The sequence below is a fragment of the Rissa tridactyla genome, chromosome 3 (assembly GCF_028500815.1).
Source record: "Rissa tridactyla isolate bRisTri1 chromosome 3, bRisTri1.patW.cur.20221130, whole genome shotgun sequence".
In the NCBI taxonomy this organism is placed as follows: domain Eukaryota; kingdom Metazoa; phylum Chordata; class Aves; order Charadriiformes; family Laridae; genus Rissa; species Rissa tridactyla.
In genome coordinates this window covers 10,487,553-10,502,404 of record NC_071468.1, presented here as the reverse complement: position 1 = coordinate 10,502,404, position 14,852 = coordinate 10,487,553, and the positions used below count along the sequence as shown (strand labels likewise).

Here is a 14,852-nt window from a genome sequence, read left to right as displayed (position 1 = left end):
CCGGGCCCCTTCACACCCTTGTTTTGCTAACTGCTGTCACAACTGCTGCAGCTCTGTTATTAAATCAAAATGTTCATTCTTTTCATGTCCAAGTTTTTGTTAAATATTGAGATTCTCACAGTTAAACTTTGATCTACAGGAAATCAGGTTCTGAATTTGTCTGATCTCAAAACTTTCTTGTCTCGTGATACTACAAATAGTTTAACAAGAGAGGGGAGACTGATAACACAACTTTGACTAGGTTGTGTCATACAGTTCTTGTTGTGTGCACGTCTTTAATTTGTTGCCTTTTTAAAGGACAACTGTAATTGCCACAACTCAAATGAGAGGTAAACGTTGTCTTTTGCAGTGTAATTTCTTGAAGTGTGGACTTTCTCAGGGCCTGATGTTTTGGAAAATTCAGATGTACTATATGGACTATGTTGCCCTTGTCTTTAGGCACAAATGCTGCAGAGTATACTGTTGGTGATCCGGTACTTTCCCTTAGAAAAGCTGTGCAGACTTTTCCTAATTGCATCCCAGCTAGCCACATTTCAATTGATTTTGTTCTTAGGAGGGTTTCAAGTATTCGTTCTGGTGCACAGGATCTGAACCAACATCACACCTTTTAAAAATTAGTATTGCACGTGCTAGATTGAACAGAATGCAAGGGGACCGCATGTGCCCAGCTACATGTACCCTACCTGTAGGGTATCCAGAAGCACCTTCTTTAGGACTGGAGGCAGGTCACCAAATGCGTCAGGCCAGTGTTGCAATTGTTACGGTCCATATCAAATAGGATGATGAAAGCTTTTTTGGTGTCTTTACGCAAATCTAGATGAGATAACAGTTGGTGATGCATAAGATACCACCCATCCAGCTCTAAACAGGATTCAGAAGACAGTAACGACAAACTCACCTGAAGAGGGATGGAAAAGATTGTAATTATAAACTGAGCAAGAAGACAAATAAAAGAAATTTTATACAAGTCTGTAAGATACTATAAAGTCTTCAGAAGCAAATGAGAGAGCCTCTGTTCTCTTTGGTTACAAAGGAACAAGATAGTCAGTGAAACAGGTGATGCATTTAAACCAATAAAGGGATGCATTTATTCATGAGGCATCACTTGCTGCCACAGGTAGTAAGCGCACATTGGGAAGAGTAATACAGCACATGCGTGCAGGTCAGAGACTGGTCTAAATATCAGCGATGGGACAGAGTGTGCTGTGATAAAGGTAAGGGACAGCTATAGAAGATAGGGGGGGTACTAAAAAATGGCAGGTGAAATTCTGCATAGATAAACAGTGATGCTCATGGTGTGTGTTGGGGCAGGGGGAGAACAGTTCTAATTTCACAGTTCACAGTGGCCTCTGAACTGATGAGTATCGCTGGTAATTGAGACCTCGATGTTATGGAATAGCTTCATGAAAACATAGGTTTGATACTCAACAGCTTTCAAGAAGGTACTCAAACATTAGAATTCATTGGGAAAGGAATTCAGGACAAATCAGAGATCACTGTTGTGACCTTTGATGAGAATGGGGTGGCTTTTCAGAGTTCTCATACCATACCTGACAGTAAACTTCAGACTGATCTGAGGTGGACTGAGTATCTATTGGCCTTGTTCGTGCAAAGGGCCTCTCTCTTTGTGTTGGTCATAGTATGATGGTAGCAGCAGTTGTGGATATAGGCCATCCCTGCCATCTACTATTAAAAGAGCTTGCTGTAGGGTGCTTTACTTTTTAACCCCTCTCCTCTGAGATTTTTGCAGTGGCTTCACTTTGTGGTTGCATGCGGGCAAACTAGCCCAGGCAAACTAGCAGCAGGAAAACGCGTAAATATAAAATCTGTTTAGAAACATATCAAAAATGGAGGTAAAAGAAAGAACTGGTGTTCTCTTCCATATCAATGGTCATCCTGCAGAACATTTGCACCCCATTTTTCCCTTGCTGGAGAAGAAAATTGGGAAATATAAGTAGCTTGGGTGCAGTGTTGTCTTGAACCAATCTAACCTGGCATATAGGAAGCAGTATTTCCTTTCCTTAACACCTAAAGCAATCCCATTACCTCATCCAAGGCCACTGTCCTTGTTTTCCAGCTTACATTCTGCACCCTCCCACACCCCACAATACCTTTTTCTCCATGGGATCTTCCTAGGATTTGTGCTATTGTATAACTTCAGTGGCAAGGAAGCGTGTTTTTTTTATACGGTTATGCCGATGTGTTATACTCTTCGTTATCAGCACGAGGGTTCCCATCCACATGGGTTTGAAGTGGGCATGTGTTTGAAGTTCAAGCCATGTGTTTCTCAGTCATGGAAGTCTTGGAGATCTGCTTAAGAAGAGGTGGCTTATGGAGGGTATCTGTTAGTTCAGTTCTAGTTAATAAGTGCTTTCAGATGCAGAGGGTACTCTTCTGAGAAAAAAGTCTAGTTTTCTCTCTGTGATTTTTTTTTTTTCACCTCTCCCGTGAAAAAGTCCATTTTGGGGTGAATCGCAAGACCTTCTGTAACAAATTTTGTATTACGAGATGCAGAGAGCTTTTTTAGGGTTTTAACTATTATTTCCTCTAGGCGCAACCTTCTGCCATGGTTCAGGTAGAGATAAGAGCAGTTTTATTCACTGTGGTGTCCTGATTGTACAACCTACCTTTGCCATGCAGCAGTATGAGCAGTCAATGTTGATGCACGTCTTCAGACAACAGAGCTAAGCAACTGGGGAAAGAATAGAAAAGCTGGGGTTTTTTAAATTTGTGGAAGTATCTTCTAAGTGCACAAGTCAAAATTTTCATCTTCCATTAATTTTTATAGCATGAGAGCTGGACTAGCAGAACGCGTTTGATACAGGGAACCAAGGCTGAGCAGAAAATTTGAACTTGGAGGAGAAAATAGACATAGATGTTGTTATACAAATAATATGATGAACAACATAACACTTGTATAGTGGAGGTGTTCTGAGTCATGAAGGTCTTCTGTGCTAATGTAGGTCAGGTTTTGGACAATAACTCCTCGATCATTACTGGTCTTTGTTCAGGTCTGCTAGATTTGTCACTAACGTGCAGTACAGAAAGCATTATGCTTTTCCTCTGTCTGTGACACCCTGCCTTCAGAAACATATTCCCTGTGGCTCCACAAATATTAATTGAAAGTGGTCAAGGGTTTAGCAGCTTGGTCTTAATTATTTATTGGAAAACAGAGGAGAGGCTATGTTTTTCCTGGAGTCTCTCTCCCCTTGCAGGATCTGACACTGGGCTGTTATGCTCAGCAAAGCATTTTTTTAGCTTAGTCAGCTGCAGCCCATTGATTAGATCTCGGTCTCCTCGTGGCTCAGACTGCACTGCAGTAGTTTGCAGTGCCTTGCCGAAGATACTGTACATGTGCGAGGGCGGCTCTGTGAGTCAGTGGGCAGAAAGAAGATGTTGTAGGCAGGACAGGGCGTAGCCTGTTCAGACGAGCACGATGAAGGCTGCAGAAATGTGTCAGCTAATTGGAAAAAAAAAGGTATTTATTTTCCAAATGTCTGTTCATAGTGTTAAAAATAAACTTTGCTGCAGCGAACAAGGTATTAGAACAGGACAGAAAGGTATGTTTTTCTACTAAGTACTTTCCCCCCACTGGAAAATGAACTATAAAATAACACAAAGGATATTAACTCCTACATCCTAAGACCCCAAATATTCAAACATAGAAGCCCATTAGCTTTTATACTTACTTTGTACTTGAAATACATGAAAAGTTGTTACGTTATGTAGGAGATGATGAACATTTTGCAGTAGAATAAACAGATTTGTGGAGCTGTAGTACTCTGAGTTATATCCCTTAGGAAGGGATATAATTTTTGTCTCGAACTTTCTATTGTAGAAAGGTAATTGGAGAAAAGGCTGAAAGCACAACATAGTCACATTGGTTCACACAGAGATCATAGAATCATAGAATCTGCATGGTTGGAAAGGACCTTTGAGATCATCGAGTCCAACCAAACAACCTACAATCTCTGCCACTAGAGCATGCAACTAGAGCCACCAGAGCTGGGGGGAAAGGAAAAAAAAAGTGAACCAATGTCTTTAAAAATAGTGCGCATTTAATATATTATAGAAATGCTGTTTCTGTGGGAATAGGTTAGTTATAAAACAGATCATTGTGAAAATTATGTAAAGGTTCTCGTTGTAACTTTCATTATTGGACTTGAGAACAGAGTTCACGTTCTGGTTTAAAACATTGCAACTACAGAAAGCCAGTGCAATTGAAATTAAATGTACGAAAAGCAGACTAGCTGATGGATTTGAAAATCTATTAGCGAGCAGAGACTCTTGTATCTTGTTATAACTAGCTGTTTCTCTGCTTTCCTCCCCTGGCAGCCCTGGTTCAGTGAGGGTGACCTCAGATCATCTACATCAGCTTGTTGGTGGTTTATTTTATGTAGCAACGCTCTGGTTAGAGCTCTTGTGCTAGAGGGGTGAGGGAAAAGGAAGGACAGCTCAGGCTCAAATCCCGTATATGCCTGCAGGGAACTGAGATCCCATTTTCCATTTCCGAGCACCTTTCCTGCCAGGCTGCAGGGGGGATACGGTACATCTGAGTGTGTCATTCCTTCTGGTCGATGCTGTTCCACTTGAAGCTCTGATTATTCTTCCCACTGGACTACAGAGAGAGGAACGGAAAACTATTACTGTGTGCGGTGGTGAGGGAACAGGGGCTTCACACCCTGGGCAGGTGCATGTTGAATTGGATTGACAGTCAAGTCTCCCCTCCATCAGGTAAGTGCATTTGCTGCCAAGTTACAGAGTGCCTGTCGTACACCTTCTCTCTCTTGGTAATAAATATTCAATTATTCTGTGCAAAAGGGATCCTTTCCAACACGGATGTTCTTAGACTTGCATCTCAAAGCACCCTGTGGCTTAGGGGTGAGGGTGTGCTCTGGAAGGAGGGAAGTGTGGTTTTCATGTCTGTCCAGGGGGTGGAGAGATTTGAACTTAGCTCTGCAGCATCTCAGTGATTGCCAGGACTGTCTTTTGTCTTCTTCCTGTGGTAGAAAAAGACCATTTTCTCCATCTGACTCTAGGAAAGCATTATGAGCTGTAAATCACAAATGAGATGTGACTAACTCTCTACAGCACTCTCCAAAACATTTCAATGTCAGTGGTTCCCCCGCTCTCTGTTACAGCACATGAAGAACTTCTCTTCCTTACTTATCACTTTCCATGGAGACATTCTGTGCTACTTGTTCCTCTATGGGACCACACATGTAAGAAACAAGTGTGGCTCTGAGGCCAAAATTCTCTTGTTAAAAATCAAGTGATAATCAAATAATAGGATTACAGCTGGAATAAGCTTTTGATTAAAAAAGTGATCATTCTTTGCCCTGTTTCCAATGTGAGAAAGGCATCTTCATCTCCAGCACAAGTTCTGGCGCAGGAACTGCATGATGACACGGTTGGTGCATGCTATTCAGAAAGACAAAATTATTACCTTAGTCTTTTCTGATGTTAAAATCCGTTGGAAATTTTGAATTCTCCTAAAGTAAAGAAGGAAAGATGGCATTTTTAACTCATCTCCTTTGGGTCTTTTGCTTTGGAAAGAATAGTAGTAGGCTATTAAGTAACTTTCTCAAAACTAAATTTTGTGCAAAATCTATGGAATTCTTAGAACTTGCATGTTTTTAGGGAAGAGAAATACTGAGATTCAAATAAGAAGCTCCATTGGGTTGATTGCTTTTGATTAGTTGATTTCTTTTGGAATAATTATCTCTTAGCCGAGGTCTTTCCTCAGTTCACTGAATTGAGTTTTAAGGTTATATAGTATTTTATAACATTAGCTCTGGTCTCTGATCAGGGTGGCCCTCGTGTTTCCATACTGTGCAATTCACATCTTAAGATACAGTGACTGCCCACACGACCCAAAAGCAGCACTGACTTTCATTCTGCTCTCTTACAAACCACCATGCTGCATCCCACCACAGGCAGCGGAGACCCCGCTATTTCTCGGTGGAGCACTGCAGCGGTTATCAGGGAAGGGGAAGATGAAGCTGTGAAGCCTGTAAAATTGGCGCGTCAGTGATTGTACAGAGATTGCTGGTGAGAAAGCAAGGTGGTGGCTGGGGAAAAAGCCAAACATCTTGGTGGGAACCCATGACAATTTAAATGGGGAAGGGGGCATCTCTGATCATTTTTGGAAACTTATGCGCTGATGTTAGAATTTGCTCTGGGTGAAAAGAGCAAGAGATGAGAAAGAGCAAATCCCTTTGCTGGTTATTAGATCAGTGTGATTGGGGGAGGAAGGGATGTGTAAGTATCAGATGATTTTAGGAAGGAAAATCACGGTAGAAGCATACAACTGATCTGTGGCTAGGCTGTGTGCATCTCTGCTCTCAACTTTGCTTCTTATACTGTTAGGTGTGATATGTGAGCAGGGGGAAGTTAGTCTCTAGAGGGACCCCTCTCACCACTATACAGAGCGCTCACAATCCACACAGGCTCACGAAACGCTTTGTGTGTAAATGAAACTAAATACAGCATGGGCCAACAGCCCTGGGAAGGATGCCGGGAGATGGCAACAGCTGAACAAGAGACTCAGGTTTCTGGAGGGATACGATATTAAATTGTTTTTTAATTCATTTCTGTTTAATTTTTTTCTCATTTTGTTGTTTTTTATCATGTTTTTCTTTGGGTTTCTCTCTGTTTTACAGTTCTTTTGGGCTCTTCTTTTGAGGCTGTGTTTGATGCGTTGGCTTCCCATCCGCTGCTCGTAACCATCTCTGCTATGAGTTGTGAGTGAGCCATCACCATGCTTCTGGGTTTTCATTTTGTTTTGTGCTTTTGTTATATATGGAAGTCCGAATTACACCTGGTTTTCTTTTTTTCCCTCATGATATGTTTGTTTTTCAGCAGGATCATGACAGCTACCTAAATGTGATGCAGAGGCCTAGAACACTTGGGATTCTGCTTGAGGGGCTGGCAGACATTTGGGTGGTGCCAGAGACTGTGATTTTGTCATTTCTGTGGTTTCAGAGGCAAGGGGAGGGGAGTTCTCTCATCTTACATTTTTGGCTCCAGCTTCCTCTATTAATTTCTGACTCCCCATTGGGATAAAATATGCTGCTGTCATTAATGATTCTACAAAGTGCTGCTGTTGAAATTAGCAAGTTAAAACTCATATAAGAGGGGCAGAATTTGTCTCCACAGGAGAGGTGGAGATGCATATCCCTGCATCTCCCCGTGAGCATAACTGATGGAAGCAGGAGATTCCTAGAAGTCACAGAGATACTTCCTTTCAGTTCAGTTAAAGCTTCCTTTCACTTTTCCTTCTTATTACAACTTTTCCAACAAGTCATTTCAATGCAAGATAAATCTCCAAGTGCTTCCCATGATCTGTGGCATTTCCGCTCTCCCCTTACCACCTTCTCTTCGATCTGCGCTAACTTTCTTTTAATTTTCTTACTGCTGGAAGTCCTTTTCCTGTTTCCAGGAGAGGTGGGTTAATGATCCTAGGTGACAGCAGGCCTGCCAGGGGCAAAGGTGGTGGCTCTCATGAGGTGTTTGCACAGGCCTCCAGAAAGTTGGGGAGGAACCAGCAGTCATGTTCTATGAGAGGACCACAGGCATAAGAAACAGCAGGAGGAAAGTACTGGCATCCAAATCTAAGGTTTTTAGGAAGGAAGCTCGAAACCGGGACATTCAAAATATCAACCTAGGGTCCAGTGAGGCGAGAGGAAAAATTTTAATCTCTGTGTATGAGTGTGGTGTAAGGGGCAGGGATTCAGATTAATGAGGAAATATAAGCACTCCTGAAATAAAGGGAGCATACGCAGGAAAGACAGACTTCAGGTGAATGATAAGGGAGACACTTAAAATACAAATAATCATGAGTGTTTGAACTGGAGAATGATGAAAAGCAGATGGGTGCAGAAGAGCACAGTTTGGAACAATGCATCCACTTTGGACAGGATTTTGTTACCTAATTCTGTCTTTGTCTTTTATGTAGTGTACATCACCAATATATTGCAAGGAACACAGAGTATAATTTTTGCTCTGTGGTAGTGATCTAACATATTCTCCCAAGCTAAAACTCATTTTAAACCAAGCTTCTAACACAATTCAATATACTTGATATCTCTGTCATCTCGCTGACAGCTCTGTGTAATAAATTACTTTAGCTTTGTGCTAGACACAATCTGAATGCAGGAAGAGATATACTTTACCCTGAGTACCGTTTTTGATAGTAATACTGATGTGGAAAAAATTAAAACATAAATCATGCATGGTTTAAAATTGTATTTCAGCTTGCTAGCTTATTACCTTCTTATCATTTGGGGGATTCAAATCAATTGGGTTATATATGATTCCATCATCTGAAGCTCCTAACTGTTACAGTGTCCGTTCTGTGTCAAACATGGACCAGTCTGGACAGCAGGGATGCTTTATCCAGGCTCTTTTCCACTGCTGGGCAATGCAGTGGTGGGGTGAAATTTGTTAACCGGAAGAAATGAAGCGTGTAAAGAAATCATCTGGAAAATTAATGTGGATGAATTCAGAAGAAAAGTCAATAACATTGGGGTATACAGAATGTGCTACAATAAATGCTCGGGCAGGAGCTGTTTGTTTGGATGAAAAACAAAGTATCTCCACAGCCATGGAAATATTTGATTGCAGTGATTAGTGACACAGTCAAAAGGCATGACTAATTGCCTTGTGACTGGCAGGGCAGTCAAATACGGTTAAAAGAGGTGAAACCTTTATGAGGAAAAGATGCTCTTAACACAGTTAGCATCTGCCTATTTTGTCCAAAGGTCTAAACGTCCTGTCAAAACAATTGCAAAGTCTTGCTGAGTTGCAGTGCTCTGCCTTCGCTGAGGTACCACATGAGAGAGGACTGGAGAGAGAGCCCTTTGGGGTTCAGCTGCAGGACTGCCTTGGTGAGCGGTGTCATGTTGGCGGTGGGACAGATGCACAGTTAAAAGATGGCTGAGTTTTTGGGTTGCTTCTGAAAGAGGAGGGGAAAACATTTGCAAACTGCCTAGAGTTGCTTTCAGAATAGATCTAATTAAAGACTGCAAAGATAGCCTGTCCGCCAGAAATAGTAAGTATTGATCTAAAGAGATTTTCAGAGACATTGCCAACCGTACTGAAACCAGCACACGTGGTACGTGGTTCAGTACATACACAGTTGATAAGTGATGACATTGAAGCGGGGAAAGAACACGGAAGACAAACTCCCGTGGACTGCAAATATTGAACAATATTTGTTCTGAAAACATTCTGGGTTACACGCTAGAGTTGTTCCAATACACTCATTTTTTATGGCTTATGAAAAGTATCCAAACACACTAGCTTCCGCTCATAATGGAAGAGAGGAACGTCCTCTTGCTTTTGAATGTGTAGAGGACATTTACGGTGATGGCTGATTCCAACAGATGTATTCCAGTGGGCAATATTATGCTTTTCAGGAACTCACATCAGTGAATTCACTGGAATTCTGAAAAATATTTCACAGTCGTTTGTCAGTGCTAATCCTAAATGCATGCCCCAGGAGCAATGAGGTACATGGTCAGGAATATAGTATCTCGACTATTACCTGCTGCTAAATAAGTAGCTTATAGCTCAAGCTGGTGTACTGCAAGATTAAATGCCGCATTAAGTGCATGGGATACGCATACGGGTTCTCCTTGTGGGCATTTGATTAATGTAAAGGAGTTGTAAGATAGACTTGTGGCTTTTTTTGCTTGGAGTCGCTATAACTTAAGAGCTGCATTATACACCATCCGGGTGTATGTTAGTGGCACGATGTTGGTGAACTTGTTTAAAAAACATTTGAAGTTTTATTCTTTCTGAGAATATTGAAACTAAGAGCAACTTCCCTGTACGCAAAAGGAAGCAAGTGAATTGTATGTATTTAAGCTGACAGAAAGGTGCCCAAGAATAAAAGTACAGTTTTAGGCTTAGTTCTGAAAGCATAGGCACAGCTGAAAGAACAAACATGAATCAACTGACCTAAGTGGGACAAGTTACCCAAGCAGAGTTGCTCCAATTTCTGCAAGAGTAGGATCTTAATTATGAGTAAGTTTAGCTCTTCGCCCAAGCATAACCTTATTATGGAAGATGTCTGGGCCTGAACCTGGTTTTGCCATGTGAGTTTTGAAAGCACTGCTGTTAACTCTGATGCTTCTAGCTCAGCTGAAAGGATTTGGTGGATGTCATTATTTAAATGCATTTTTTCCAGAACAATGACATCTTCAGTAAGTGAACTCACGTGGTCTAATGTTCTTGCGGAGGCAGCAGTGGAAAGAGTTGGAAGTGTTGCTCAGCCCCCAGAGCAGAGGAAGCCTCCAGCCCAGAGGAATAGTCACAGGAGAACTGCCTTCTTGCCAAGGCCACTGTATCAAACCTTCTCTTCCCCAGGACACGAGGAACAAGAGAATCAGAGAAAATAAAGATACATGGTTTAGGATATACTGGGAACACTCTGGGGAAAAAAAGAAAGCAAGAACTTTGAAAGTCAGAGGTTCTTAATGTCTTTAAGTCTTACAGAAGATGTTAACAAGCAGTGTCAGCAAACGCGTATGGTCATCTGGCCTGACCAGGCTGCCCTCCAGCTTTGCTTAGCTCATGTGATGACTCAGTTTTGCACTTGCGCTTCTTTACTAGCTTTTCCCTTGACTTGGAGTCTAAAAAGGAAAATACGATCTTGGATAATGTTCTTAGCTCTATGCCTACACTATTATGCTTCTAACCTATCACTGTAACCACTTTGCCCTCTCTGTAAAATAAGCTTTTCTAGAAACGCAGAATTGGAGAATGCTGTCTGTTTAGCTGGCTGCTAGAGCAGATGGAGGCAGTAAGAGCTTTGTATCCCTTGGGCACATACGAAATCACAGTATAGACGAGAAGTTCTCAGGAGTTAGCTGCAGAGGGGATTTAGTAATCTGCTCTGTCTCTGAGATTTTCTGTTGTCTCCCTTCAGCCTCGCAATGTTGCTGGTTTTCGAGGAACGGTCCGCTACGCTTCAGTGAATGCACACAAAAACCGAGTGAGTATTTTTTGGTTTTAAGGAGTTAACAGCAAGGTTATTTCTCCTCAGAAACCTGTTTTCAGGAGCAGAGGACTAAGAGGTGTGAGTTCTGTTCTGTTACCTACGGAAGTTAGTATATCAGATGAATTCCACTAGGTGGTCAAGGCTGTTGACTGTAAAATCAAAATTATTATTGAGTTATTGAATCCTCTTTAGTTGGCGGCCTTAATTATTGTAATTATTGTGTTATCAGACACTTTTTAAGGGGAAAAAGAAATTATGCAAAAGTGGAAATCGGGTTAAGTGCCAGGCTGCTTGCTACTAGTTTCTAGCAGAACTTGGCTGTGAATGACCAATTCCCAGGTCCCCAGATCCATTCTCCACCTGGAATTCTTAATATTAACATCATGCTGTCAGGCAAAGAGCCACCTAGTGATAGTTAGGTTTATTTTTCCCTGAAAAGAGCCATTATTTACATAGTGTCTGGCCTATTTCATTCTGAACGCTTCCAGAAGTCTCATCCAACATTCTTCTCAAAACACTCGTTTGTCCTATTTCACTAATGCTCCTTTGTTGACAGTACACTGTAAGTCCTCTGGTTCGGACACTAAGTGCTTGCCAGATGGAAACTGTCAGCCCTTTTGCATTATCTCTAGGTTTCTGGCCTTATCTGGGATGAGTCTGTAGGGAAAGTTTCAAGTTTTTTTAGGGAAGGAAGTTATTGTCTGCAGAAGGTGGAAAGTGTGATGTGGGGAGGGCAGTTGAATGCCTTCAGGAATTCGTTCTGTTTCCTGGGACACTGAGAAACCTGAGGTATAATTTTTGAAAGAGCTGAATAGTGCCAGCTGTAGCTGGCATCAGCTGAAGGTATATTTAGACACAAAAAATGCTGCATAATGCATGCTATTCTGAGAAATCATGTTCTAGACATTGGATGTTGAGCACCAAAAATGGCTTCTTGTGCTTTGACAGTTTCAGCTTTAATCCCCACGTTTCAGTTTCCCATTTGCTAGGCCAGGAGGAGAGTGGTATGTGGAAATGTTATACATCTGTAAATTGTTGTGGTGCTTGATGTTGTTTTGCAAAAGCCCTTGAGTAAATGCTGTCTTGCAAAAAGACTTTGAATGGTATTTAGCTCGAAAACAATAATAAAAAAGACTTTCTACACGCAGCTTGTGGTTTTTTTGTCCTTAATCTAAGTTAGTCCACATCCCATTAATAAACATTCCACTCTTGTATACTCAGTGAGGGAGAGTCCTACGGAAAGCTTGTGTTCTGTTGTATAGATAAAATTTCTTTCCTAATATATTCACAAAAAGGGGAAAAAAACAAAAGAGGTTATTCAGGTGACTGTGTTTACCTTGCCAAGCTTAAGAAATGCTTGATTTTACATCTTTAGTCTTTAATCTGGCTTTTTTAATCATTGAATGGGAAGTATGACTTCTCTTCCTGCTTTTTAAAATGAGGTAGCTCATCTGGAGAGCACAGCTGGACTACTGAGCAGCATGGAACTTTGCTCCTCAGTCTTCGTCTCTCTTTTCTCCAGGAGATGGGTAGACATGATGATCTGTGGTCCCTCTTTTACATGTTGGTGGAGTTTGCGGTTGGTCAGCTTCCATGGCGAAAGATCAAAGATAAGGTAGGAAACCTAGTGACTGTGCTTAAGATAGGGTGCTACATTTTTATAGTTATGACTCTTAATATTCCTCCTGCAGCTCAGTGCAGCTTTTTGCTGAAGTAAAGCCAGCGCCTGCTTTTCATCAGATCTCGCTGCAAGATGCTAACCTGCTTTTGTGTGTTCTGACGCACAGTGTCGGGTTTGTTTTATTTGGAGTAGCTAGACGTTTTCTTATGCACATTGTTAATCATATCTGATCAAGCGACTTTGACTTTGCTCTTGCAAAGCAAACAACAAAAGTGGGAAGGCTGAGCTACTCTTTTGACAAAAGCAGAGCCTTTAGAAAGGCGGAACGATAACGCTTTGCCATGCCAAACAAGCCAAATGGGAATTGCAACTGGAAAGTTAAATAGAATAAAGTTAACCGTTCATGTTGTCTTGGAAAGACTTTGTGCTGGAGAATAAAATCCCTGGAAAGAAATAGGTCACCTGTGCAGAAGGCTGTGCTAAAGGGACAGCTTCTGAAGAGCGTTTCTGACTCAGGATTCCCCTTTGACCTTTACCATCAGTGACCAACCTCGCTTTGCTAGGGCTGCCAAACAGGAGAAGTGTGTGGACACAGTGCTGGGTCTAAGTAGAGGCCGTGCTCCAGGAATGATAACACTAGATGGTATTCCAGGAATGATAAGACTGTATGACTATGAAGCAATAGAAGAGATTCTTGGCTCTGAGATATTTTCTTTTTTCCAGGAGCAGGTTGGCATGATAAAAGAAAAGTATGAACACCGAATGCTGCTAAAACACATGCCTTCAGAGTTCCACCTTTTTCTGGATCATATTGCAAGCCTAGATTACTTCACCAAGCCAGACTATCAGGTAGGAGCCTTTCTTTGTTACCAGTCTGATGCGTGGCACACTGGATTGGCATTTGGATTTTCTAACGTTTCCATGCACGTGTTCATACCTGGCTGAGGAATACCTTTCCTAGGACCAGGAGAAAAAGGTTGGCCTGTACAGTTCTTCGACATCTCAAAAGTGTTTTCTTCTCCTGCCACCACCCTGTCCAAAGTAATCCTGTACTCCAGACCAGAAAGCTCTTCCCAAGCAACAGAGTACTTTTGGCTTTCATTAAAACACAGAAGTTTTGAGATACTCCAAACGTGACAGAATTTTAGCACAGCTTGACAAAGTCTGCAAAGAGCCTATGCCAACAGCTCAACAGTGCACAGCAACTCCTTTGTTTTCTTGCAGACTCATATGGGCCTTAGCTATTACTATCTCTTTCTTTAATATTCATCTTAACATTTTTTTTTCTCCCATTCACTGTTTGCTGAATGTTGTCAGCATATATGTGATCAGTTACAGTAGCTCAGCTAACACAGTATAACTGAGGCGACTTGATTCTGTGTCCCTTTTTTATCACAGTGTTTTTCACTGTACATTAAAGCCAGAATGATGAAAACAACATTTTATTAGCTGATTTGTGCAGTCTTAAATGAGTGTCTGCCTCTGTTGATAGTGCATCAAATGAGTGGGAAAATGGTAGGAGGGTGTTTCAGCAAACTCTCTCCAGCAGTGCTTTTTTATGTTAGCCATGTACATGTTGCAGCATAGCAACCACAACTTTTTAAAAAAGAAAAAAAAAAAAAAAAAAGGCAAATACTTTCTGGATAGGACAGCGGAAAAATAACATTTGCCACTAAGATGGAAGGCTATAGAGGGATGGAGGTGGACTGAGGAGATGCTGAGGGAACTGGACTTGTTTAGACTGGAGAAGAAAAGTCAAAGAGGGGATCTGATTGCTGTCTTCCACTGCCTTAAGGGCAGTTGTGGGGAGAACAGAGCCAGACTTTTCTCAAAGGCAGCAAGGGAAAATGTGACTAATCACTTTCCTTGGTTTTGTGTTCTGTCCAGACACCAAAAGGCCAGGTCTGTTACTGACAAGAAAATATGGCAAGTTTAGCCTCTATCTACCCTTAGGTCCATGGTATACAAACTAAAAAATTCTTAACGGAGTGGTGTATACCGGCATTATGGTGGGCATTATATTCTTGCTGAAGAGGGATGCTGGGCTCATTATGAAATAAATACTTTTGGAAAGCATGTCCAGGTACATGAAAGATCAGAAGGGAACTGGGAAGAGCTAGCATGGATTTATCCAGTCCAGAGCATGCCTGACCAACCTGACCAGCCTTCTGCCAGGAGGTGACTTTTTCTGTGGATGCAGAGAGTGCAGTGAATGTTATCTACCTT

At 41.6% G+C, this 14,852-nt stretch overlaps 1 protein-coding gene across 5 annotated transcripts in view; it reads left to right on the top strand.

Annotated features, from left to right (window-relative positions):
• TTBK1 (tau tubulin kinase 1) overlaps positions 1-14,852 on the top strand; it is a 117,044-nt gene that overhangs the window by 53,199 nt on the left and 48,993 nt on the right. For 3 of the 5 annotated variants that reach the window (XM_054196636.1, XM_054196637.1, XM_054196635.1), the window contains exons 7-9: positions 10,934-10,999; positions 12,528-12,620; positions 13,350-13,475. In XM_054196636.1, the coding sequence (XP_054052611.1) occupies positions 10,934-10,999; positions 12,528-12,620; positions 13,350-13,475 (285 nt within the window). Of the gene's footprint in view, positions 1-4,551; positions 4,735-6,662; positions 6,744-10,933; positions 11,000-12,527; positions 12,621-13,349; positions 13,476-14,852 lie in introns of those variants that run through there. The other 2 variants (XM_054196638.1, XM_054196639.1) reach the window with 2 other exon arrangements.